This window comes from Anomaloglossus baeobatrachus, chromosome 2 (assembly GCF_048569485.1).
Source record: "Anomaloglossus baeobatrachus isolate aAnoBae1 chromosome 2, aAnoBae1.hap1, whole genome shotgun sequence".
Taxonomy (NCBI): Eukaryota; Metazoa; Chordata; class Amphibia; order Anura; family Aromobatidae; genus Anomaloglossus; species Anomaloglossus baeobatrachus.
In genome coordinates, this window is record NC_134354.1 from 225,191,540 (window position 1) to 225,219,192 (window position 27,653).

Genomic DNA, 27,653 nt, shown 5'->3' on the forward strand with positions numbered 1-27,653 from the left:
ATTTTGTAATTTTGCACCTTTTGGTGTTTTTCATGTGGCACTAAGGGGTGCTTAGCTTTGTATTTAGCCAAAAAAAGACGTGGGGTTCCCCCTATTTTTGTAGCCAGCTAGGGTAAAGCAGACGGCTGCAGCCTGCAGACCACAGCTGGCAGCTTCACCTTGGCTGGTAATCCAAAACTGAGGGCACCCCACGCTGTTATTTTAAATTAAATAAATTATTAAAAAAAAAAAACACGTGGGGGTCCCCCCAAAATTGGATCACCAGCCAAGATAAAGCAGACAGCTGGGGTCTGATATTCTCAGACTAGGGAGGTCCATGGTTATTGGACTCTCCCCAGCCTAAAACTAGCAGGCCGCAGCCGCCCCAGAAGTGGCGCATCCATTAGATGCACCAATCCTGGTGCTTCGCCCCAGCTCATCCCGTGCCCTGGTGCGGTGGCAAACGGGGTAATATATGGGGTTAATACCAGATGTGTAATGTCACCTGGCATCAAGCCCTGGGGTTGGTGAGGTCAGGCGTCTATCAGATACCCGACATCACCAACCCAGTCAGTAAGAAATAAAAAAAAAAAAAAAAAAAAAAAAAAAAAAAAGACGACAAACATTTTTATTTGGAAAAAACACTCCCCAATACATTCCCTCTTTAACAAATTAGAAAGAAAAACAAATCCAGGTCTGCTGTAATCCAAGGGGTTGCCATGACGATCCACACCATAGTCCCTGTCCCAGTCAATGAAGAGCAGGATGTTCCCCATTGGCTGGGAGAGCAGTGCAGTGACCTGAGCTAACATCAGAAGGTCATCCCAGGTCACTGCAGGGCATGACAAGTGCTGCTGTCAGGAGCATAGCGAGGTACATTACCTGCGCTGATCTCCTGCACTGCTGATAGCACCTGTCACTGACTTCAATGACCGCCGCCTTCACAGCCAAGTATCGCGAGCGGCCCGTGACGTCACCGCTAGTCAGTCTCGGGCCGGAAGCGAGAGAAGGTGATGTGACAAGCGGCGGCCATGGAGGACAGTGACAGCGCTGAGGTCGGGAGGGCGGGACTTCATCACCGCAGGTAAGCCGAGCGGGACCATGTGTGCAGAGTGTCAGGTGGGCGGAACCTAGCGGGACCATGTGTGCAGAGTGCCAGGTGGGTGGAACCTAGCGGGGCCATGTGGCGCTGAGGACGTCAGTGTCGTGGACTGCATGGCTGGGGACGTGTGTGTGTGTACGTGTGTACGTGTGTACGTGTGTACGTGTACATATGCCGCATGCAGGAGGGGGCGGAGCCGAGCGGGGAAGTGTCGGCTTCCTGCACACGTAACTAGGATAAATATCGGGTTACTAACCAAAGCGCTTTGCTTGGATACCCGATGTTTATCTTTGTTACCAGCTTCTGGCAGGCTGCCAGTGATGGTTCCCTGCACACTGTAGCTGTAAAAAGCCCTGCTTTTGGCTGCTAGAACCGTTCGAATGTAACTAGAACTTTCGAACTTTAGCAAAAAGCTCGAGTTCTAGTTCGATCTAGAACACCCCCCAAAATCACTCGAACCGCGAACTGGAGAACCGCGAACCGCGCTCAACTCTACTGATCATACCACAGCTCCTGAGCAGGAGGGGAAGAACGAGTATAGACATTGCTGCAAAGAATCACGGCTGATTTTTGGGAGGTGAAACATTTTCCTGTACGGTCAGACACTGCCATTACACAGAACATAGCAGGGGCACATGTATAAACAATTCTCAGCAGAGGAACATTTTTTTTAACCTTCGCCAGGCTGCATAATTTTACAACGTTAACAGCGACCCCTTGTCTCAGAAGGGGGTGGAGATATTTTATTGAAATTTGGACAATATATTCTGGACCAAAACTGCAGAGATGTCACGAAATTTCAGCCCTCTACGGCTTTTGGATTAAAAAAAAAAAAAAAAAAAAAAAAAATGTATTGCAATTAAAAAACTGAATAGTTACAATTGTACCTATTCAGCCGGACAAAAGGTTAAAAAACACATCAATTGTGAACTTCTATCAAGATCTGCTGATTAAAGTCAACTTTATAGATTGCAAAATTGTATAAATTTTTTGATGGCACCATATACTTTCCCAAAGAACATGTGCACATGGTTTGCAAAAGGAAGATCCCTCTAAATATTTTTGTTAAATGATTGATTTTTTTTTCCATTGGGGGGGGGGGGGGGGAGGGAGGGAAATTAGGGTTAGTTAATATGTTGGACTCTTTGGTCTCTACAGCTTTTTTACATCAGTGAGCCCCTCTGATTGCATGGGTCTTATAGGTCTGCCCAGCACACTGTCCAAGAGAGCAATAAGCTAATCAGCTAATTGTTTCCTAATTTTTCTTGTCTTTCGGGTACACACCAGCAAGTGTAAGACAGACACCAGACAGAACAAGAGGTAGGGCTGTGTGTGTGTGTGTGTGTGTGTGTGTGTGTGTGTGTGTGTGTTTCTTGGAAAGGGTGAGGTTTTAATTTTTTTCTTTGTTGGGGGGGGGGGGGGCACGACTAAAACCTATAATATGCCCCGTATGCTTTCAAGTCAAGATGTTAGTCCTCAATATCTGAAGCTAGTTTACAAATCCTATTTTGCAATATCATACATTGCAAAATGTTTCAAAGGAAAACCATCAATAGATTCATGCTGCCTAAACCTCAAGCTACATAAAGGCGTGCAGCATTAAGGCCACATGTGCATTTCTTTAAAAAGCAACAGCATTACAGAGAAAAAAAAAAAAAAAGTTTTAAGATGCCAGTCAGGGACTATAGAGAGAGACCCAGACTACGCCAATGTAGCCCATGGTAGACTTTTTTCCCCCACTTTGATCCAGTTTACCACTGGTCTATCCCTTTGAACAATCATGGGAGAGACCTGTCAGTCAATCACCTGGATTAGGGCAGAGAGAAGTCAACCACCTTTTTCAAACTCCATCCCCCCCCCCCCTTTTTTCACAGAAACACTATCGCGTTTTAGAGAAAGATATACCTGGCTGCAATCACACAGTCGAGGTTGTGGTTTGGGCAACCCGAATCTCATGTCAGATTCTATTTAAAAAACAAACAAACTCACTAACCTGGTTGAGGATTTTCCAACTGAATAATCAGAGTTTTGAGGCATGTATTTCATCTCAGTCATAGTTTGTCCTATTCGGCCAATATTCTCAGAGGATACTCTCCTTCCCGGAGGTAGAAATCTTGATGTCGAGTTGGAACGTCGTGGATCTGGACCCATGCTAGAGCTAGTCTGTGTATGCAGATTGCTATAAGACATTGGCACAGTGGAAGATCTTAAGGAGCTGGTATTTAATCCATAGTTAGTTGAACTTTCTGGTTCAGGCATGTACAGTCGTCTCTTAATTAAAGAGCCCCTTTGCGCAGTGCTGTAGTGGTCACTTGAGTAGCTGTTTAAGTCATGGTTACTTGAAGTTGACCTTGAAAAAGATGGTTGAAGAATTGAATCATTTCTGTCATAATTTGGAATTAAATCAGCTTGAAAACTTGTACTATGATCAAAATGATATGGTCTGCCTTCCTGCTGCATGCTAAGCAAATTACTATTTGATGCAACTGGACTATTCATGAACTCTGCAGGAGGTGGTATTATCCCATATTCAATCTCATGTTCCATCTTTGAGTTATGGACAGGTGAAGGAAAAGCAGCGATATTAAAAGAAGGAGGAGATTCAATTGACTTTGGCACAGCGGTAGAAACATAGTTATCGAATGTGGTAGATTTAGGCTTCCAATATTCTTCAGGACCATTTATGGTGGAAACCATTCTGTTTGCTGAATTGTAATCATATGGTACACTGAACTGGTCATTGGAATTCTCCAAAGTTCTATCAAAGGTACTGCTTATATCTGAAAACTGGGGCTCTCGGTCTTTCAGTGTTGAATTTTGGAATGAGCTGGATGTAAAACTGGTGACTTCTTCCTCATCAAATTGTTGTGCATTGTTTTTATTGGAAACTAACGTATTTGTCTTCCTCTCAACATAGGGAGAAGTAGATGAACTCACAATTCCACTTGTAACAGAAATTTTGGGAAGATTTTTCTTGTCTGTGGACTTTGTTTTCTGTGCCCGCTTCTGTGCTGCCATTAGTAAAGCCATTGGAGAATTTGATTCAAACTGTTCTTGAGCGACAGGGTATTTACTGGTATTTTCAGCTTGAGCTTTCAGAGATTCTTGCTCCACAGAGGGTGCCAATGATACAATGTCTGTAAGATGACTAGCACGATCCAGGTTTACGCTGACCTCTGCAGCAGGTTTTGACATTACTACTGGTATTTCATCTAAGGTGCTACTTTCAGATGGAACCTTTGATCCACGGTGTGGCTTGTAGGTTGGAATGGAGCTCTTCAATGTATCTGCTATATTTGAGTCTTTTGGGGGTGAATCAATAGGTGATGAAGGAAAAGATTTCTCAAGTGTTGCCTTTGGAATTTTGTTTTGTGATTCCGAATATGTTGACTTCTCCGTTTTGTAAATGGGGCTCGTTGGCAAGTAGTCTGGCTCGGGAATCTGAATATCCATTTTCTTACCTTTAGGCAGCCACTCAGAATTGTCTGTATCTGCATCATCTCTCTCAAATTTAGCAGGTAGAAGGGGGACTTTCAACATTAAAGAATTTACCAACGTATTTTCTCCTCCTTTTGACTGTGGAACATTTCCATTGGAATTCTTATTTGCCTCGAGACCTATACGAGAATTTTTAAGCCGCTCTCCTTTCTCATCTTTTTTTGGCGAAAATAATGCTTCCAACTCACCCTTTATCTTCCCAACTCTTACTTTTTGATCATCATCCATACTTGTGATAGAACTTGTCTGAGCAGGTCTAACCTCTATAGATTGTGAAATCTTTTTTAGGGACTGCTGCTTTGTTTGTAAAGCTTCCAACAAAGGTGCTGAACCTGATGGACCAAGGGAACTTGGCAAAGGTGGAGGTACTGGTGGTGCCTTTGGAGGTTGAGAAGAAACAAGTGATGGAGGTTTTGGAGCAATGGAAATAGTCTTTGGCTTTGGAGAAAGCAATGGCGAAGGCATTCGAACTACTGGAGGAGGTGTAGGTGGTGTTGATTTTGAATTAATGGTAAATGAATTCTTTGGTGGTGTAATATTTCCAGTAGGCAATGGAACAGCCATTGGTGGTAGTGGAGGAGGAGGAGGTGGTGGTGGCGGCGGTGGCGCCATTGGTGGTGGTGTTGGAGGACTCTCCTTTACATTTCCTAAACTCCCTCCTGGTTTTGATTTAATGTCAATATCCATTCTTGTTAACTCTTGAGGGAATATGTCCATTTCCTTCCTTGTTAGAGAGTTAAATTTAAACCCATTTGAGTTTGCTATAGTAAGGTCGTCTATAATAGGTTTAATAGAAATATGTTTAACTGTAGGCTTGGAAGTTTTCTGTATTTCCTGTGTAAATCCATGTTTATTATGGGTTAGAGTATTATATCCAGTGCTAGTCTGAAAATAGTTTTGCCCTTCCACTCCATTTGCAGGAACTGATGTCAATGCACTGTCAATGATATTGGGTTTGTAGGGCAACTTTGGGTGATCCTCTTGAATTATTGATGAAGATTCAATTTTGATGTCATGTAAGGTATCTTCCTTCTTAATTTGCCTATTGTAATCTACATGAGGATTATGAAGAATATTTGTGTTATCCTTTATTGAAGTTGCATTAGCCACAGAATCTGTCACATTAGTGGATTTGTCTGTTATTTGATCATTGTTTTCTGATAGACCTGGGAGATCTTCCATTATCAGCATGGATTTTCTCTTGTTCAGTGTATCATTTAAAGATAATTGTGCTTGATTTGATGCATAAAGTTTAGCTTGAACACTTGGGTTAAAGCTAGATGGTACTGGGGACCGAGGAGGAACATTGGAATAACTGATGTTCTGAGGCTCTTGCAACTGCATTGATGACGTCCTGGTTGGTGCTGGGGGAGGTATTTTAAAGGACTTTGGTAAAGTAGACCGAGGCTCCACATCAAAATTGGTCTGCCCCTGGTTATGTTGGAAAGCAGCAGGATTTAATGAAAATCTATTAGGTAAAGTCATGGGCTGGTCTTTTAACCCTGCATTAAGACCAGTCTCAGACTTCCATTTAGCAACATTATTTGATTGTTGCTGTTCAATTGTTGGTACTGCAGATTGATCTGTTGGCAAAAAGCTAGGTGCTGAAGCATGTGGGGTGGGGGGTATAAAGTCAGGCGGACTCGGAGATGAGGGAGATGAAATAGTAGACGAGGGAGGACTTCTTTGTGGTGGTGGAGGAGGTGCCATACTTGGTGGAGGAGGTGGTGGCATAGATGGTGGTGCCGGGATTTCATCAGGATAATCATTATAGTAGTTAATTAATCGAAGATCTCCAACAGAACTATACATTCTGTAGTTTCCATTCATCTTTGAGCCATTACCTGGAATTGAAAATAAATATATTTACAATTAAAATTGAAAAACAAGCTAATAAAAATTGAAAGACTCCCTTATTAGTAATGGAAGATGACCACTTAATAGTTTTATATACCTGCAGATACTGTATTTAGAACTTTTATTTTCACTATTAAAAAAGGAAAATGTATCCGCTATATTTATTAAAACTCAGATTCTAAAACCTATTCCATTTATTAAATTTTTATTTTCTGGATTTTCAAAAAAAAGACGGTCAAACTTAAATTGTCAAAACATTAATACCAAAATCGGCCAGGTAACAAACCACATCAAGTCAACATCAGATCTTTTTAGGATATACAGTGGGGAAAATAATTACCGTATTTTTCGGACTATAAGACGCACCGGACTATAAGACACACCCTGGTTTTAGAGGAGGAAAATCGGAAAATGAAATTTTAAGCAAAAAATATGGTCATGACACACTCTTCTGGGGTAAGGATCTGCTGCTGACACTGTTATGGGGGTAATGTCCCCAAATTCTCTACTAAGGTGCCGCATCCTGGTAATGATCCTCCTGCCTTGTATATACAGTATATGTCCCTCATCCTGCTATATACAGTCATCCTGCCATATGGCCGCATCCTGCTATATAACCAATCATGGCATATGCCCCCATCCGGCTCATAATATGCCCCAATCCTACTCATATGACCCCAATCCTACTCGTATGACCCCAATCCTACTCGTATGACCCCAATCCTACTCGTATGACCCCAATCCTACTCGTATGACCCCAATCCTACTCATATGACCCCAATCCTACTCATATGACCCCATTCTGTGGCACAAAAAAAAAAAAAAAAAAAAAAAAAAAAAATTAAAAAAACGTTCATACTCACCTCACCTTACCTCACTCCCTGCAGCATCGCTCATCCTCCTGTCTGTGTCAGTGGCAGCGCCGCTGAGTGGAGCCGTCCCCATTCCCTTGCATCATCGCGATCATCTCCTGTGTCTGTGCCGGCGGCTGCGTGTGGACACGTGCGCACAGCGATAACGTCATCGCTGTGCACCCCGCTAGTCTCCACCCAGCCGCCGGCACAGACACAGGAGATGATCGTGATGCAGCAGGGTAACGCGGACGGCTCCACTAAGCGGCGCTGCCGCTGACACAGACGGGAGGACGAGTGATGCTGCAGGGGGAACGGCGAGTACTAAACACCCATTCACTGCTCCCCGCGCTGATGATGATGCGCGGGGAGCAGTGAATACAGCCGCACATGATCACTCTAGGCCGTAGTTTCCAGGGGTGATCATGCGGCCGGCTGTTTATCCCCCGCCCATCATCCCGCCCACCTGTCAGTGCCTGCTTCAGCGCTGAGGGAGGATGGGCATGCATATTAAATGAGCAGGTCCACATGGTCACGGCAGGCGGTTACAGCCTGCTCGTGTCCCCAAAGACCCACTCCACCACAGCAACCACATTCCCCGCAGCCACATTCAGACCATAAGACGCACCCCCCACTTTCCCCCAACATTTGGGGGGGGGGGGGGGGGGGGGGAAGTGCGTCTTATGGTCCGAAAAATACGGTACTTGATACACTGCCAATTTTGCAAGTTTTCCCACCTACAAATACAGAGCTCTTATTTTTATCATAGGTACACACTTCAACTGACAGAATCCCCCCCAAAAAACAAAACAAAAAAAAAAACCCATTTTGTATGATTTATCTGCATTTGATTACATGAAATAAGTATTTGATCACCCAACAACCAGCAATAATTCTGGCTGTCACAAATTGTTATTTTTTTTTCTTCAAGAAGCCCTCCTACTCTGCACTCTACCTGTATTAAATTACACTTTTTTGAAACTGTTACCTGCATAAAGACACCTGTCGACACAATCTCACTCAAACCTGTCCACCATGGCCAGGACCAATTAGATGTTTAAGGACATGGGATAAAAAAAAAAAAAAAAAAAAAAAAATTGTAGACCAGCACAAGCTATGATGAGCTACAGGACAATAGGCTAGCAGTTTGGTGAGAAGGTAACAACTGTTGGCATAATTAGAAAATTGAAGAGAAGATAATATTCAATCTTACTCGATCTGGGGCTCCATACAAGATCTCGTCTCATGGGGTAAGGATAATTCTGAGAAGAGTCAGGAATCCGCCCAGAACTACATGAGAGGACCTGGTTAATAACCTGAAGAGAGCTGGAAGCAGTCTAAAAGATTAGTTAGTAAACACCCTATACCATCATGAATTAAAATCCAGCAGGTCACACAAGGTCCCCCTGCTCACACCAGCACGTTTCAGGCCCATTTGAAGAAGTTCGCCAATGACCATCTAAATCAGGGGTGGGGAACCTCCGGCCCGCGGGCCGTATACGGCCCGTGACGACTTTTTATGCGGCCCCCGGGCACATTCCTGGGGACCATTGTGCTTTGGTGGCAGCCGCGCTTTTCCCGGCTGCCGGCCCTTTAAATCCCACTGCCTGATGCCCTGTGGGTAGATGCTAGAATGTACGGGCTCTCTCCAGATCCTGACTTCCAGGACCTGACTGCAGCCCATACATTCTAGGCTTATCCCCGGCCTGTGTGCTCTGGTGGGCGGGTAAGCAGCACGCTGCGATAAAGTCACACAGAAGAGCTGCAGCAGGTTTACCAGCCTCCCGAAACTGTGCTGTGTGTGTGACTCTCCCTCCCCCTCACTGCGAGTACTCAACCCATCGCTTCCCCCCCCGCTCAGTGCTGTGTACCCCCTCGTACTGTGTGTACCCCCCAATGCTGTATGTACCCCCTAGTACAGTGAGTACCCCTTAATGCTGTGTGTTCCCCCTCGTGCTGTGTGTACCCCCTCGTGCTGTGTGTACCCCCTCGTGCTGTGTGTACCCCCTCGTGCTGTGTGTACCCCCTCGTGCTGTGTGTACCCCCTCGTGCTGTGTGTACCCCCTCGTGCTGTGTGTACCCCCTCGTGCTGTGTGTACCCCCTCGTGCTGTGTACCTCCTAGTACAGTGTGTACCCCCCAGTGCTGTGTACCCCCAGGTGCTGTGTGTACCCCCTAGTGCTGTGTGTACCCCCTAATGCTGTGTACACCACAGTGCTGTGTACCCCCTCAGCGCAGTGTAACCCCTCACTGCTGTCTGTGCCCCCCTAGTGCTGTCTGTACCCCCTGGGTGATGTCTATGCCCTCCCACAAGTGCTGTCCGCACCACCTAATGCTGTCCATGCTGCCACCAGTGCTGTCCATGCCACGGTGAGTGCTGTCTGTGCCCCCCTTATGCTGTCCATGCTCCCCAGTGCTGTGTGCCACCCCTCAGTGCTCTTAACTCGCTACTGCTGTCTGTACCCTCCCACTGCTTTCTATGCTCCCCAGTCCGTGCTCTCCTGTTGATGTCTATGTTCCCCCAGACCTGTCTGTCTCCCTAGTGCTGCCACCCAGTGCAGTCCGTGCTGCCACCCAGTGCAGTGCGTGCTGCCACCCAGTGCAGTGCGTGTCCCCAGTCATGTCTGTGCCACCGCCAGGGCTGTCCATGCCCCAGCCCCTCCTGTGATGTATATGCCCCAGCCCCTCCTGTGATGTATATGCCCCAGCCCCTCCTGTGATGTATATGCCCCAGCCCCTCCTGTGATGTATATGCCCCAGCCCCTCCTGTGATGTATATGCCCCAGCCCCTCCTGTGATGTATATGCCCCAGCCCCTCCTGTGATGTATATGCCCCAGCCCCTCCTGTGATGTATATGCCCCAGCCCCTCCTGTGATGTATATGCCCCAGCCCCTCCTGTGATGTATATGCCCCAGCCCCTCCTGTGATGTATATGCCCCAGCCCCTCCTGTGATGTATATGCCCCAGCCCCTCCTGTGATGTATATGCCCCAGCCCCTCCTGTGATGTATATGCCCCAGCCCCTCCTGTGATGTATATGCCCCAGCCCCTCCTGTGATGTATATGCCCCAGCCCCTCCTGTGATGTATATGCCCCAGCCCCTCCTGTGATGTATATGCCCCAGCCCCTCCTGTGATGTGTACTCCCAGTGTCTCCTGTAATTTATGCGCCCCGGCCCCTCCTGTGATGTGTATGCCCCCAGCATCTCCAGACAGAGACAAACCTGGAAAAGCAGCTGTGAGAAACAAGATCAATATCACCGAACATCACAATCGCACCAAAGAGAAGCAGCTCCGGCCACCACAATAGGGGGGAGTTAATTAATAGTTTGACCAAATATAGCAGGGTTATTTTTCAGGTTGATAATGTTGTGCGGCCCCAAAAGGTTAGTAGGAAATTCCAAATGGCCCCCGTCAGTAAAAAGGTTCCCCACCCCTGATCTAAATGATCCAAAAGGAGGCATGTTGGCAGACTAAACCAAAAACTAAACTTTTTGGTATCGCCACTCGTGTAAACATCATAGGGGGTGCTTTTTTGCAATGGGGATAGAACAACTGCTCTGTATTGAAGGGAGGATGGATGGGGTCATGTATTGCAAGATATTAGCCAACAACCTCCTTCCCTCAGTACAAGCATTGAAGATGGGTCATGGCTGGGTCTTCCAGCATGACAATCCGAACGAGAGCCAGGGCAACTAAAGGAGTGGCTCTGTGAAAAGCATTTCAAGGTCCTGGAGGTGCCTAGCCAGTCTCCATACCTAAACCCAATGGAAAAAAAAAAATCTTTGGGAGGGAGCTGAAACTCAACGTTGCCCAGTGACAGCCCCGAAACTTGAAAGATCTTGAGAAGATCTGAATGGAGTAGGGAGCCAAAATCTCTGCTGCAGTGGCGCAAACTTTGTCAAGAGCTACAGGAGACGTCTGACCTCTGTAATTGCAAACTAAAAGGTTTCTGTACCAAATATTTTATGGAAGAAAAAAAAAAACACCCACAAATTATTTAAAAATTATACAATAGTATTCTGGCTTTTTTTGTTTTGTCTGTCATAGGTGAACTGTAGCTACGATATAAATTACAGACCTCTCCATTCTTTGTAGGTGGGAAAACTTGCAAAGTCAGCAGTGTATCACATACTTATTTTTCTCACTGTACTGCAGACATTAACAAATTTGACACACTGTAAAGGATTACCAAGTATTGATGTCCAAGTAGGGTTCATAAGTTCATTTAAAGCAGAACAAAGACAAAAGGTGCACCATTGTACCACATATTCTTTATATAAGGAAGGACATTCGGAAGAATGACTATGGGACAGACTAAGGAGACTTCAATTATTGAGCTACCGGTTATCTGGCCTTGACCACAAATCAGAGAAGAGGAATCTCCAATAAATAAGATTAGAGTATGTAATTTATCAGGGTAACTCTGGAAAGGAAAAAAAATAAAAGAAAGTCAGAGGGGATGTTTTCCAAAGTGGACCCAGGTTTAACAAACCCCTCAAGAGTGGATGCTTCCTGAATTAAACTGTCAACTTTTTATGTACCTTGGTTAAGTGACAGTCTTTTAGACCTATAGTATGCTGTATTTGGGTTCCCTTTGACTGCAAGCAATAGTTTTGGCTTAGAATTTTATGTGGGAAATATTCCAAGAAAAATTTCCAGAGTAAATGATCGGGGTGTTCCAGCCACCTGTGACATGGTCCATACAACATCTCTGTCAACCTATTGCTTGGAGTTTGGACAAAGATCTCCGATGTGGTTTGATTTATAATCACTCTGGTCAAACCACACAAGATGTGGCGGAATACACAGATCTTATCTTTGGGGATACAGATTTAAAACAAAAAAATGTTTAAATAATTATCTCTTCTGGAGGAAACCCATAAATTACTACTGGCACCTAATCAATTCTTCAAATGTAGCAGAATTTGGATAAGTAACTACAAGATTCTTACTAGATGGCACCTCACTCCAATGAAAATTATTATAAACAACTATGTACGACCTGGGTTTGTTTTTTTCCTGTCTGTAGATTTTTTTTTTTTATTCTGCTTGCCTTCTGCCATCTAGCCCAAGCAGCTGTTTTGTGCTCTTGGGTTGCGTGCACACAGTGCGTTTTTATTGCGCTTTTTAGTGCAGTTGTGTCACAAAACTGCAAGCAAATCCTTATGCCAGCTAGGTTCACACACTGCGTTTTTTTGACGCTGCGTTTTTGCGGCAAAAACCGCACAAAAACGCAACCGCGGCAAAAACCCACGCGTTTTGCCACGATTTGGTGCGTTTTTTTGCTGCGTTTTTGCTCGCTGCGTCTTTATGCGTTTTTTTTTTATCAGTGAACAATGCCATTAAAGATTGTTGAAAAAAAAAAAAAGGTCTGATGTCATTTCCTTCTTCAATATGTTCTTCATTCTCCACTAGTGTATGCAATAGAGCAGACAGCTGCAGAACTACAAGGCTCAGCATGCTCCATACAGGACTGTATGCTGGAGGGAGAGGCAGAGGGAGCAGAACTACAAGGCTCAGCATACTCCATCCAATAGTGTATGCAGGAGAGCAGACAGCAGCTGCAGAACTACAAGGCTCAGCATCCTCCATCCAGGACTGAATGCAGGAGTTTTTTGCCCCCAAAAAAATTACGTGGGCTTCGTCATATTTTTGTATGCTAGCCGGGTACAGCAGGCAGGTACAGGCTGCCCCCAACCCCAGCTGCCTATTTGTATCCGTCTGGGAACCAAAAATATAGAGAAGCCCTTTTTTTTTTTTTTTTTTTTTTTTTTTAATTATTTCATGAATTTCATGAAATAAAAAAAAACAAAAAAAAAAAAAAAAACGTGGACTTCGCCCAATTTTTGAGTCCAGCCGGGTACAACTAGGCAGCTGGGGATTGGAATCCACAGTGCAGGGTGCCCATGCTTTCTGGGCACCCCCGCTGTGAATTGCAGTCCCGCAGCCACCCCAGAAAATGGCGCTTTCATAGAAGCGCCATCTTCTGGCGCTGTATCCAACTCTTCCAGCTGCCCTGATGCCGGGTGGCTCGTTGGGTAATAATGGGGTTAGGGCTAGCTGTATATTATCAGCTGGCCCTAAGCCCAAAATTTATGGTGTCACGCCAATATTAGACATGGCCACCATGAATTTCTAGTACAGATAAAAAAAAAAAAAAAAAAAAAAAAAACACAACACAGGAAAATATTTTTTATTAGAAATAAAACACAACACAATTAGTGACTCCATCTTTATTGAAATAAAGAACCCCCCTCCGCAGTAATCCTGGGTCAAGGGTCCCGCGCCGTCCAATATCATCTGATGGATTTGCTGGAAGGCAAAGCGATCAGATGATGTGTCAGGTTCTAGGGGCTGAAGCACTTCACACATCAGCTGATTGTATAAAAGCCGATTATACAATCAGCTGATGCATCGGTGCAAAAAAATAAAAATAAATAAATAATACTCACTTATGTGCTGATTACCGGCAGCTCCTGGAGCGATTGGAGGAGGAGTCTGATCCCGTCCGATCGCTGCAGCACCTGCCGGACCTCCTGACGCATCCACTGATAGATTAGACCGGCCGGGCACCCGTGTCACCGCGATACTTACGATCAGGTGACTGCATCAGGTGCCTGCATCAGGTGATCCATCGCCAGGTCCTGCATCCATCGGAGGTGTCCCGGCAGTCTGCACACACCCGAGGCGGCGGTACCAGGAGGAGATGGGAGCGGACATGGCACCGGGACCCTGCAGACAGGTGAGTATGAATTTTTTTTCTTCTTCTACTGTTCACTTTTGTTTTCGCAGCTGCTTCCACCTCCCGCCCGAACATGGCGCCGCACGGCAGCATACATGCACAGGACTGGAGGTGGAAGCGGCAGTGATGGTACCGGGAGGATTCATGCTTCTGTATTTACTGACAGAAGGAATCCTCTTCCTGTAAATGTCACTTTACTACCCACCTCCTGCGTTTATAGCTCCGTTTTTGGTCTTAGAAACGCACCAAAACGCAGCTATTTGCGTTTCTCATTGCGTCTTTCAACATCCCATTGCACTCAATGGATGAAAAGCGCAGTGAAAAACGCGGGAATAATTGACATGCTGCGTTTTTGTGGCACCACAAAAACGCAGCTGAAAAAAACGCTGTGTGGGGACAGCAAAAATGAAAACTCAGACTTTTCTGGAGAAGCAAAGTCATGCAGTTTTCTGAGCAAAAGCGCACCCGAAAACTGCGCAAAAATGCCGCGAAAAACGCACTGTGTGAACTTACCCTAAGTGTACTGCACACATTGAGTATTTTCTTTTTGAAGATTTGGTACAGAAAATAATCTGCAGCATGCAAATTCTTTCAGCATTTTTGCAGTGCGCTTTTCCTGCCAAGAAATGCAGACATTTCTGCAACCAAATACTCAACATGTGGACATAGCGAAGAGAATCTGTCACCAGGGGGCACTGAGCAGGGAATAGAGCTGGAGTGACAGAGGCTTCAGATCTACTGCCTCATTTACATATCAGATCAAAACACTGATTTCTCAGTAATAGAGGAGCAGACTCTCCATGTAAAGATAAGGCTGGACTGGTCTTTGAAAGAGCTACATGTGCATATAAATAATTCTAATCCTGCTGATAAATTCTCTATCATTAAATGATTTGCCTTCGAGCAATCATGTGGACAAGAAGAACCTGTAGCCAGGAGAGGACTCACTGACTTTATGGAAAAGTTATAGGCATACGGCATGACCTGTGAAGAGGTTAGTATATAGAAAATTGTGGATCCTATGCGATCTGCCTCCAGATATATCATAAGTGTGTTACATTTCATTGTAATTCTATTACATTGAAATAGATTTATACATGCTAGGCTCTAAGAAAAAAGAAAATTGGCATTGGCACTGATCCAGGCAGCGGATACTGGGCCAGACCCAAATAACATAGCCCCACAAGATCAACCTGACCAAAGCACAAGGTACAGAGAGGGAATTGGTGACCTCCTATGCCCTCATGTTGCAGGTCAGGAGTCAGTTAAATGTAATAATCATAGTTTGTCAATGAGTCAAATTGTACATTTAATGTCACCTCCTTTTGTACACAAGCAAGAAACTGTTCAGCACCACTTCAAGCTTTCTACAATATACAAACACTTACCTATGGAGACATTATCGCTAAAGCCTAGTGGAACTGACGGGGTCGGTACAGCGAGTCCCTGAGCATCTGTGTTCTGAAATAGATAATATTTAAAAAGCTATAATTCATGAAAATTTAGAATTTCATTTACAAAAGGCATAAACGGTCAACTTTGGTACAAGGTGTTAATACCAGATCAGTGGAGTTCTGCCACCTGAACCACTGTCCACAAATCACAGATCTATAAATTTTATATAGTGTCTGTAAGTGGTAATGCAGTCCCAGATGTGCATGACTGCAAGCTGCAATGCAAGTCACAGCCACTACTAAATTAAGAGATTTGTGCCATCAATAGGTATGCGGCCCGCACCATAGCGCCACAGCCCTCTCAATCAGCCACAATTAGGTTGTTTAAAGTCAGCACTCCAACCAATCTGGTAGCTATCAATATCAAAGTTCTGGAAACTACTAAAGATGGAGAGAAAAATTCCTCACTTTGAACTAGAAGTCTATAGTAGTCAATGATTACCTTACACAGAACAGCATCAGCTCAGTGAATATGCAGGGGAAGAAGCATGTGTTGGAGGAGGCTTCTCACAAAACATTGACAGTTAAAGAAGCACTCCAGCTAAAAGGTGTTATTTTTGGTTTACATATTACACCATAAACTTAAAGAAGAATGGAAAGGTTCTTATATACATACACCGTAACAAAAAGGAAAGAAGTCCAGCTCACTGATCAGCTGATTGCTGTTAGATATAAAATGTCCTGCGCACGGAATGGTCTGGCCACAAGTAGAAAGTTAGAAAGAAAAAAGTCCGGCGCTGTCCAATAAAAATACTCCACTTTATTAGAAAATTCTTAAAATCCAGCATAAAAGCTCATGGTATATATCTCCGTGATAACTACGCGTTTCGATGCTAGGTCTTAGGCTAGGTTCACATTTCCGTTGTTTTAAAATCAGTCAGGTCCGTCAGTGACGGATCAGTCATTTTTTTTAGATGTCAACTGCCGCAACGGATGTGTTTTTAACAGGATTCCTTTCACAGGAATCCTGTGAAAAAACTGATCCGTCGCGTCCGTTACATCCACTGTGCGTCCATTTTTTGACTAATCAGTCATAAACCGTTTGTGTTTGGGACAGCCCAGTAGGTGTGCCAAACATGCTGGGCATGCTCAGTAGAGCATGAAGTAATCCAGAGCTGGATTCCGTCGTAAGACGGATTACGACGGAATCCAGCAACATAGACAAACATTGCAAGCTTGACGGATTGTGACAGATTCCTGCGCGGTGTGTTAATGTTGACGGCCCGAAAAACGTTACATTCTGTGTTTCCGCCCGACGGTTAGTCCAAAAACGACTGACCACGGCGCAGCGGATGCAACGCAAGGTAATTAGTCGCAATCCGCCACTAATACAAGTCTATGGGACACAATGGAATCCGCTAAACGGATTCAGTTTACCAGAGCCACGATTGTGACTGATACAATTTAACTGAAGTGTGAACCTAGCCTAAGTCATGTGCCGCTCAAACATGACTTAGACCTAGCATCGAAACGCGTAATTCTCAGATCTATATCATGAGCTGTTATGCTGGATTTTAAGTATTTTCTAATAAAAAGGAGTATTTATACATTTTTAGAATTTTTTTTCTTTCTAAATTGTATATACACTGGTTTATTTTATGTGCCATGTCATGGTTGTCTGTCATGATTCGCTCTTCCAGTATGTTCTGTTTTAAAATTCCAAAATAGACTACATTTCCATGGGAAATGTCATTAGAATGCTCTTCCTTCTAATGGTTGTCAGGGATGAATCTGACAGGGGGAGTGGCTGTTCCCTGATCCCACGTGATGCATGCCGCAGAGTCTCAGCGTATCCCTTATGATAAAGCTCATTTTCCCTACCATCACTGCTGGTACAAAATGTAAAACTAAAATGGAGGAATCAAATTCACTTCAAGATTACATTTTAGGTATTTCAGATACCCACCCATCAAATTAGCACTAGTGATGAGTGAGCACTACCATGCTCTGTACTTTTAACAAGTAGGTCGGACACTCAGATGGGTGTTACTTAATACCCAAGTATAATGGAAGTCAATGGGACACTTAGCATTTTTCCAGAAGCATTCCCCAAAAAAATTCTTAACGACCTTAGTGACTTCCATTATACTCTGGTACTAGAGTCGCATCCAAATGCTTGTTACGAGTATTGAGCATTGTAGTGCTCGCTCATCACTACTCATCACTTATGATAGGCGATTACAACATCCAGTACTTCACAGTAAGTTAGAGACGGACTTACTGTGTACAAATTAGTGATTTTACCAAGACTGGTTTGTCAAGCTTCCTACAATGATGGTGGCAGCAATGTATAGTTGTAACTGAGGTGGGACAAAATTTAACTGGCAATAAATATTCATGTTTAATAAGCATTAGGGGTACAAAAAAAAAATCCTGGAGGACTTTATAGACTGAATAGCTTTCTGCATCATTACAGTTCTGAGAGACCATTTTTACCAAAATAGGGGAAATCTCGAACACTAATAGGACTCTTTGCAGACAGCCTTAAAAATTTCTGCACCACTAGAGTAATGAGAGTAACTTAAAGAGCATATGAGTATCCTCCAACACAAGTCACTTTAAAAAGGTGATGGCACGCAAAATATACCTGCACCCAACGCCCTACAGAAGTGGTCCCAACCTGTTAAACCTCAAGAGCCACATTCAGCTCAGAGAGGGTCCAGCTCCCACCTCCTCTAGGAGAGGAGCCCCCATTACCTATATATTGCCATCCAAAAAGTTTCCAAAGAAAATCACACGGAGGCAGTATACCAAGATCTAGGGGTACCTACCTTCCTCCCATTCAGATCTTGTCTTCTGTGTGGGGCAACTCACAAAAGTTTGAAGACCTGCTCTTCTTAGAAGGTTTGCTACAACTGGTGCAAATGCACCAAGCTGGATTACAGCCACAAGCCACACCTCACCTGCGGCTCTTGAGATACAGGTTGAGACCCTGCCCTACAACACTGGTGAGCAAACGTCACCACAACTGGAACAGAGTGCTTTTTCCTGAAGCAGAGAATTTGGAGAAGAAATCTGGTAAGGTGACAGTTGTGGCATATGGTCTAATATAAAAGCCCAAGGTGCTCAAGAATGGGAGGAGTTGGTACCAAGACTTAAGATGAGGCAGACATAAGCAGCAGAGTGGCCTCAAAGCAGTTATTGCAGTAGAAGCACTTGAAAGTGATAAAAACCAGGAGAGAATCAGAATTTGTGGTCAAGCACCAAATGCCAGATGCAGATTACTGGATCCAGAAGATAAAAGTACCGAATGAGCAGGGTAAGTACCGTATGTCTGACCAGAAAGTAATTGAAGAGAGTCACTAACTAGAATTGAACTTGCACCTTAACGAATTGTACCGTAGCTCAGTTAGAGCCTATATGCCAATTTACTGTGTTATTTCTAGTTACACTTACCCCTTCAATTACAAGGGAAGTAGTGACCAGTTGAGGTGACCCTGAGATTTTCCTGACAGAGACCAGAGTCAAATTTATGCTAGATAATATCTGTTAGAATCTTTAATAGTTGTATGTAAAATATCACATTCACGTGTTGTATATTCCTTATTTTGTATTGTTCTGCCTCCTGAAAATAGTTTATACTGGTGTTCTGTCTTATGTCTGCTAACTATTTATGTAAAATAAAATACCTCTTGCGAGCAGTCATCATCACTTAGTCACCTTTACTGTGCAGTTGCATTCTTTGAACTTGTTTTACACACAATGTTTTTGCCATTGCAGATGTCTAAACTGCATTTGAAGAGAGTGGGGTGGGGGCGGAATAAACCAGTGGACGAATATACGCTTCCATGTTTTAAAATGTTACTTTTACAGTATACAAAATAGTGAGCATACCCCAGTAGTCCATGTACAGCTTATATAGCAGTGGAGTTATGTATAGGGCACACTAAATTTACACACCGCTATTAATTTCAAAACCACTGGCAACAAGAGTGAGTACACTTCTAAGTGAAAATTGTCAAACTGTAACCAAAAGTGTCATTCTGTGTTGCTACCATTTCAAGCACTGCCTTAACTCGAGCATGGAGTTCACTAGAGCTTCACAGGAGCCCTGGAATCCTCTTCCAGTCCTTCAAAACAAGATCACATAGCTGTGGCTGTTAGAGACCTTGCATTCCTCCACCTTCTGTTTGAGGATGCGCTTCAGATTCTCAATAGGGTTTAGGTCTGGAGACATGCTTGGCCAGTCCAGAACGTCTACCCTCAGGTTCTTTAGCAGGGCAGTTGTCATACTAAAAATGTGTGTGTTTGGGGCTGATATTGTGTTGGAATACTTTGCGGCACAGGTTCCAAAGGGAGGGGGATTATGATCTGCTTCAGTATATCACAGTACATGTTGACATTCATGGTTCCCTCAATTAACTGTAGCTCCCCCCAGCTGACAGCCCCAAACCATAACACTCCCACAACCATACTTGACTGTAGGCAAGACACTTGTGTTTATACACCTCACTTGGTTGCCGCCCTACATGGTTGACCTCTGAACCAAATAAGTTCATCTTTACCTCAGACGACCAGAGGACATGGTTCCCGTAATACATGTCCTTAGTCTGCAGGTCTTCAGCAAACTATTTGGAGTTTTCTTGTGCATCATCTTTGGAAGAAGGTTTCATTCTGAGATGACAACCATGCAGATTAATTTGATGCAGTGTGTGGCGTATGGTCTGAGCACTGACAGGCTGACACCCCCAACCGTGTAGTATCTGTAACAGTGTTCGCAACATTCATAAGGTTATTTTGAAAAGACAACCTCTGGATAAGACACTGAGCATGTGCACTCAACTTGTTTGGGCGACCATGGCGAGGCCTGTACTCAGTGCAACCTGTCTTGTTAAACCACTGTATGGTCTTGGCCACAGTGTGGCAACTCTCTTCCTGGGTGTTGGCAGACTTGTAGCCTAGGACATCTTTATACAGAGCAATAATTCTTTTTTTCAGATCCTCAGAATTTGTTGCAATGAGGATCCATGTTGACCTTCCAGTGACCAATATGAGTGTGTGTGAGTAATAACACAAAATATACCAAACCTGCTCCCCATTCACACCTGAGACCTTGTAACACTAATTAGTAACAGGACACCAAGAATTGATAATACCTATTTGGATACAAATTGGCCATTTTCACTTAAATATGTACTCCCTTTTGTTGCCAGCAGTGTAGACATTAATGCCTGTGTTGAATTATTTAGAGTGCACAACAAATTTACACAGTTATACAAGCTGTACACTGACTACCTTACATTGTATCAAAGAGTCATATCTTCAGTGTTGCCTCATGAAAAGATACAATAACATTTTCATAACGTAAGGGGTGTACACTCTTGTAATATACTGAACATATACACGTCAGTATTCATGATGCATGTACGTAAGATATTCCAACTCATCAAAATGCCAACGTTAACTTCTTAATGAATTTGGAGAATCTCCCAGCTGTAGTGTGCCACTATAACAAATGTATTCTAGTCAGGGACTGTAGTACATCTTTTTTTGTATTTTACACAAACTATGATGCATTTCTCAGCAGTGCTTGGCTACACTCCCTTATGGCTAAGCTTTGCCCACTTAAGTTGTTAGGGCTAACTACCAGTACACTAATATATCTATATCTATATACCGTATTTTTCGGACCATAAGACGCACTTTTTTTCCCCCAAATGTTGGGGGAAAGTTGGGGGTGCGTCTTATGGTCTGACTGTGGCTGCGGGGAATGAGGTGCTGCGGTGGAGCGGGTCATCGGCGGCACGAGCAGGCTGTAGCAGCCTGCTGTGACCAAGTGTGCCCGCTCATTACATATGCACGCCCATCCTCCCGCCCATTTCTCAGCGCAGAAGCCGGCGCTGACAGGTGGGCGGGAGGACGAGCGGGGACGCGCGCATAGTAAAGAGCCGGCCCGCATGATCACCCCTGGCAATTACAGCCTGGAGTGATCATGTGCAGCTGTATTCACTGCCCCCCGCGCGTCATTATCAGCGCGGGGTGCAGTGAATCAGTACACTCACCCGTCCCCGTGTGTGGAGCCGTCCCCCTGCTGCACGCGATGTCTTCCTGTCTGTGCCGGTCAGCTGATCTGTGCCAGTCAGCTGATCGGCACAGACAGGAAGACATCGCGTGCTGCAGGGGGACGGCTCCACACACGCAGGTCAGCGGCGTAGAGAGGAAGATGATCGGCTGCAGGGAGTGAGGAAAAAGGTGAGTATAAACGTTTATTTTTTTCTCTGTGCTATAGGATACAAGCCATATACCAGGATGGTATATGAGCACGATGGGGGGATATAGCAGGATGGGGGTATATGAACAGGAGGGATGGGGGGGGTATATGAACAGGAAAATGGGGGGGTATATGAACAGGAGGGATGGGGGTATATGAACAGGATGGATGGGGGTATATGAACAGGATGGATGGGGGTATATGAGCAGGATGGATGGGGGGGTATATGAACAGGATGGGGGTATATGAACAGGATGGGGTATATGAATAGGATGGCGGAATATGAGCAGGATGGGGGTATATGAGCAGGATGGGGGTTTATAGCAGGATCATATACAAGGCAGGAGGATCATTACCAGGATGGGGTACCTTAGTAGAGAATTTGGGGACATTACCCCCATAACAGTGTCAGCAGCAGATCCTCGCCCCATAACAGTGTGTCATGACCACATTTTTTTGCTTAAAGTTTTATTTTCCTCCTCTAAAACCAGGGTGTGTCTTATAGTCCGAAAAATACGGTATATCTCAACACACACACACACACACACACACACACACACACACACACAGGAGATATGGCAAGTAAAAGATACTGTAAAAAGATACTTACGCTTGTAGAAAACTGAAGCGTGGGTCTAACCCTGGGACCAGGTCGGGATTTCAATGTTGCAGTGCCAGAGTCATCCAGAAATGCAAATGAGTTGTGTATTTCATCTACAAATTACAGGGAAAAATGAAAAATTATATATACAGTATGGAAACAACCTTAGATAATTTGGATGTTTTTGTTTACTTCTAATTTTCTCAGACTCCAAAAGCTAAATAGTATAAAACTTGTTTGTGTTTATTAGTAACAATATTTCAGGTCTCAAAAAGGTGCTCTGATCTTCAGCTAGAAGCTCAAAATTGTATTTGGGTTTGGTTTGCACCCGTCAGCACAAAGCTTTGTGTTGGCACGTGACTAGTTGGGCCTGTTTGACAGAGTTCTGGGCAAAAGTTAAAAGTGAGGCTCCAAATGCCAACAAGGTGCACCATCACACAAATAGATATGCATTTACATAGACCAAGTTCAAAATGGTTAAAATGTGAACAAAACCCGACAATATTCTAGTTTCCCGCCCTCTTTACACAGGAAAAATGAGGAGCATGGACCGGTCACTAATCAAACAACTTGCCCCCATACATACATCAGCAGCACATCTGTTTGCAGCGGGCGATGTGCTGCGGAGAACTACGATTTTTGTTTCGGCATAAGCGATTGAATCGCTCGATGAATGAGCAGCGATTGGTTTTTTTTTTTGGCCAGTCATAACTATTGATTTTCTCAACCCATTTTTATCAAGCAGCAGGAAATTGACAAGACCATTTCCAATTCTGCTCTCCAGTCTTTATGTAGCCCCCCTGAGAAACAGCTACATGGCTGATATAGTCTACAGTAGCAGTGGGGTGGGAAGACAAAAAAAAAAAAAAAAAAAAAAAAAGTCAGCTAAACTAATTATTCGGCAGTTGTAATCAGTGTGCAATCTATTGTTTTGGTTTTGTAGCAATTTTTTTTTTTTTTTTTTTTGCAGGACTATTTACAATTTCTCTACTTACAGAATTGTAATAGCTAAAATTCAGATACCAGACTTAACTTTAGATAAGTTGGTATTAGTAGTTTTTCAGGACGAGTGTTGAAGTGAGGAGTCACTGCAATCATCGGGCTTGCTGATCTCATGCTGTTTACTTTTGTATGGCTGCCTAGCTCTGACTATTTGCCAATTCCTGGCTGCTGGCTGGGAGGGGGGGGGGGGGGGATAATCAGACACCACATTTTAAGGGCGGACTTTGCCTTTTTACCTTGCTACGCCTTCAGAAATACAGATATGCGCAAAACAAGCTGGAATAAGTGCAGATCCAACAGAGGTGCATGCCACAGATTCACATGGTAGTGCCTGGGCCTTGTCCATAATCAATAGGTGTCCCCTTCACCAGGACCCCAAGGCCACTACTCAGTCCAACATTCATGCATCAACATGCCAAGAGCTTCACCCCAGGAGGCAATCCATTTATGAAATTGGTTGGTGGGTTCAGACAACTTTTAAATTCAGAGATGGCAGATCAGACCCAATTTAACCCAATTTACATTACAAGGTGAGGACCAACTACAGTATATCACGGAAGTGACTACCCCCTCACATTTTTGTAAGTATTTTCACTTAGGGGTGTCCTCACTTTTGTTTCCAGCGGTTTGACATTAATAGCTGTGGGTTATTTAGAAGGCACACCAAGTTTACACTGTTAGGGCGCACGTATCTCGCATTGCATTACCTGGGACGGCCTAACTCTTTCCCGATGGTAGAGTCTCATCTGCATAGAAATGCAAGCAGCTGATTCGCTCCTGTTGGGAAAGAGGCAGGCTGTCCCAGGTAATGCAATGCAAGATACGCGCGAGTCTCTCGCAAGTGGAAAAGCCCACTGCCACGTCACAGCGAACTTCTTGAGTGGGTCCCTATTCTAAACCTTGTAGTGCGGCACTGTGCACTAACCACTGCTGCAGCGACAAAATGCCAGCAGGGCAGGCAACCTGGTGCCTAACAGCACCCATGCTGCAAGGCAAAGCCCCCAAGGATCCAGGCTGCATCGCCCCACTGGTGTCATGTCCAGGAACCACTCAAGGAGGTTCGCCATGACGGGGCAGTGGACTTAATACAATCTGATCAGAATGGTAACAAAGAACCTCATGTTCTATTTAATTTTTTGCCTAGCGGCTTTAGATCATTGTATTTTTTGGGATGTGCGATCCATGTCTTTTTCTTCATAGTGTGTTCTACAAGCTGTACACAGACTACTTTAGGGCTCCTTCACACCTCCATGTCTCCAGTCCAAGTGGTGTCAGTGTTTTGACACCTGCAGACGGCATGTTCACATACATACTAATTCATTTCAAGAGAGATCTTCACAGCTCAGTGTTTTCACCTGGACTGTATCAGTGTGAAACACCTGAATGTCAAGGTAAGACAGAAAAGTCAGGGTTTTTTTCCGATAGATCGCTTGTACAGCCATTTAGCATATTTAATGACTAATTTTAGAAACAAAAATAAATTTTAGATGATTATGAAGTGCGGTTCCCCTCAGTTTTCATGACCAGCACAAGTACAGCAGCAGGTGCAACCCTCTAAGCTGTACCTTAGCTGGTTTTGAAAACTAGAGGAAATACCACCCCAATTTTATTTTTTTAAAAATTTGAAAAAAAAAAAGAGAAAAAAAAAAAAAACCACACACACACACACACACACACACACACACACACACACACACACACACACACACACACACACACACACACACACACACACACACACACACACACACACACACACACACACATAATCCATAGCGATGTCCCATGATGCTCCCCAGAAGCAAACTGAAAGGAAATAAGAGAAAATGCTTAACAGAAATAAAGCCAAGAAACCATAATTCACAAAATTACAAAAAAAAAAAAAAAAAAAAAAAAAAAAAAGAAGATTAATCCAAAAAGGGGCACCAACAATGTTTCAAGACTCCCTCTCCCAGCCAATGAAGAACATATCGTTCCTCATTTGGAGGGAGAGCAATTATTGCAGTCTCACACACTGCTGCGTGAGAATTACTGCAGTGAACAGAGATGACCTCAGGAGGTCACCCCAGTTCACTACAGTGGGTCATAGTTTCAGTTCTGCATCGTCGTTCTGTGTGATCCAAACACCTCAAACTTTAATTCCTCTGTCCATAACACTTTTTTCCAATCTTCCTCTGTCCAAGGTCTGTCGTTTTGCCCATATTAATCTTGTCATTTTATTAGCCAGTCTTCGATATGGCTTTTTCTTTGCCCCTCTGCCCTGAAGGCATCCCGGAGTCGCCTCTTCACTGTAGACGTTGACACTGGCATTTCGCGGAGACTATTTAATGAAGCTGCCAGTTGAGGACCTGTGAAGTGTCGATTTCCCAAACTAGAGACTCTAATGTACTTGTCTTGTTGCTCGGTTGTGCAGCGGGGCCTCCCACTTCTCTTTCTAATCTGGTTAGAGCCGGTTTGTGCTTTCCTCTGAAGAGAGTAATACACACCATTGTAGGAAATTTCAGTTTCTTGGCAATTTCTCACATGGAATATCCTTCATTTGTAAGAACAAAAATAGACTGTCACATTTCACAAGAAAGGTTTTTTTATGGCCATTTTGAGAGTTTAATGGAACCAACAAATGTAATGCTCCATATTCTCAACTAGCTCAAAAGGAAGGTCAGTTTTATAGCTTCTCTAAACCGCAAAACTGTTTTCAGCTGTGCTAATATACTTGCACAAGGGTTTTCAAGGGATTTCTAAACATCCATTAGCCTTCTAACAGTTCGCAAACACAATGTAACATTAGAATACTGGAGTGGTGGTTGTTGGGCCTCTATACACCTAGGTAGATATTACATTTAAAACCAGATGTTTGTAGCTAGAATAGTCATTTACCACATTAACAATGTATAGTGTGTATTTCCGTTTAATTTATTGTTAGCTTCATTGAAAAGAACAAAAAAAAAAAAATTTTTCAAAAATAAGGAAATATTTAAGTGACCCTAAACTTTTGAACTGTAGTGTAAAATATTTACAAAATGTGAGGGGTATAATATACTTATTTGTGAATGACATTTCACACCATCCAGCACAGATGTGTAATTCAGACTAATGCATCACACTTATCAGGAAATAATGTTTTCAGTGGAAATCTGAGGCTGTAATCAGTATGGAAAACCGGTCCCATTCTCTTCCAGGAGAGTGGGCCGAACAGTATCCGTGTGATAGTCCATGTGTACTGCGAATGCGTGATATTTTTCTCACTTGTCAGTGTGCAATCCGTTTTTTCCCAGCAGCTATTAGTCATTTACAATGTTCTGTACTACACGATAGAAATATATCTATAAAAACGAATGTCACTAGGATAGTCCATGTGGCGTCCGTTTTTTCCTCTCACCTATAGACTTATATTGGCGAGTCTCGCACGATTTCAGCATCCAATCGCAGCATGTCGTGACTTTTCTGGCATCCAGAATCTGGATGAGAAAAATGCTAACTATCTGTTCCAACACACTGATTAACATTGGTCCGAGTGCAATGCGAGATTCGATCGCATTCCACTCGCACAAATCATACACTCGTGAGCGTGCCCTGAAACTGAAATCCATTTGTACAACTTGACCAAAACATCATCCAGCCATCTGCCTTCTAAAGCAGACAGACAAAATTTTTTTTTTTTTAAAAAATTAAAAAAAAAAAAAAAAAAAAAAAAAAAAGGCAAATATTTTCTTATCTTCAAGTGAAATGTTCCTAGAATCGGATAAGGATCACCAAGTCAGTGCTCATTGGCAGCTTTGAGACTTAAGGCATCCTATGGTCTGATTGAAGGAATGTAGTGTATGCACATTCCAGGCCGTCACACCCTAGACTCCAAGATGTCAACACCAAAGAGTCGGACAATGTTGGAACTGAAAAGACAAACAAAGTTCATTCATTGACCATGTTTACTTTGGTTTTAAAATCAGCTACATATTTCACCTATTTTATACATTTTGCTGTCATGACGGATCCAAATATTGATCTTTCCTGGACATTGCTGCCAACACCAACCAATTCTGTACCATTCACATAGAATATAATTATTTATGCTGACCACGTCATTGAATAAAAATTACACTACTCATAAAAAGTTAAGGATATTTGGCTTTCATGTGAAATTTCAGTATGAACCCAAAATGCCCTCTAACCTTGGAAATACCTCCAATTAGAAATGTGCTTATTTGTCACTTATCTCACGTGCAGGGAATTGCAGGACATTAGGCATCCATGGATATGACCACAAATATAATGAAAGTTAGTTGCTAGTGATGAGATAAGTGGCAGTGAATCAGGAGAACTATATTTCTAATTGCAGGATAAACAATAATATTACT

At 43.6% G+C, this 27,653-nt stretch overlaps 1 protein-coding gene across 1 annotated transcript in view; it reads right to left on the reverse strand.

Annotated features, from left to right (window-relative positions):
* LOC142291251 (uncharacterized) overlaps positions 1-27,653 on the reverse strand; it is a 72,139-nt gene that overhangs the window by 11,345 nt on the left and 33,141 nt on the right. The window contains exons 2-4 of the mRNA XM_075335632.1: positions 22,306-22,409; positions 15,419-15,491; positions 3,075-6,423 (exon numbers count right to left, since the gene is read on the reverse strand). Coding sequence (XP_075191747.1) covers positions 3,075-6,423; positions 15,419-15,491; positions 22,306-22,409 — 3,526 coding nt within the window. The remainder of the gene's footprint in view (positions 1-3,074; positions 6,424-15,418; positions 15,492-22,305; positions 22,410-27,653) is intronic.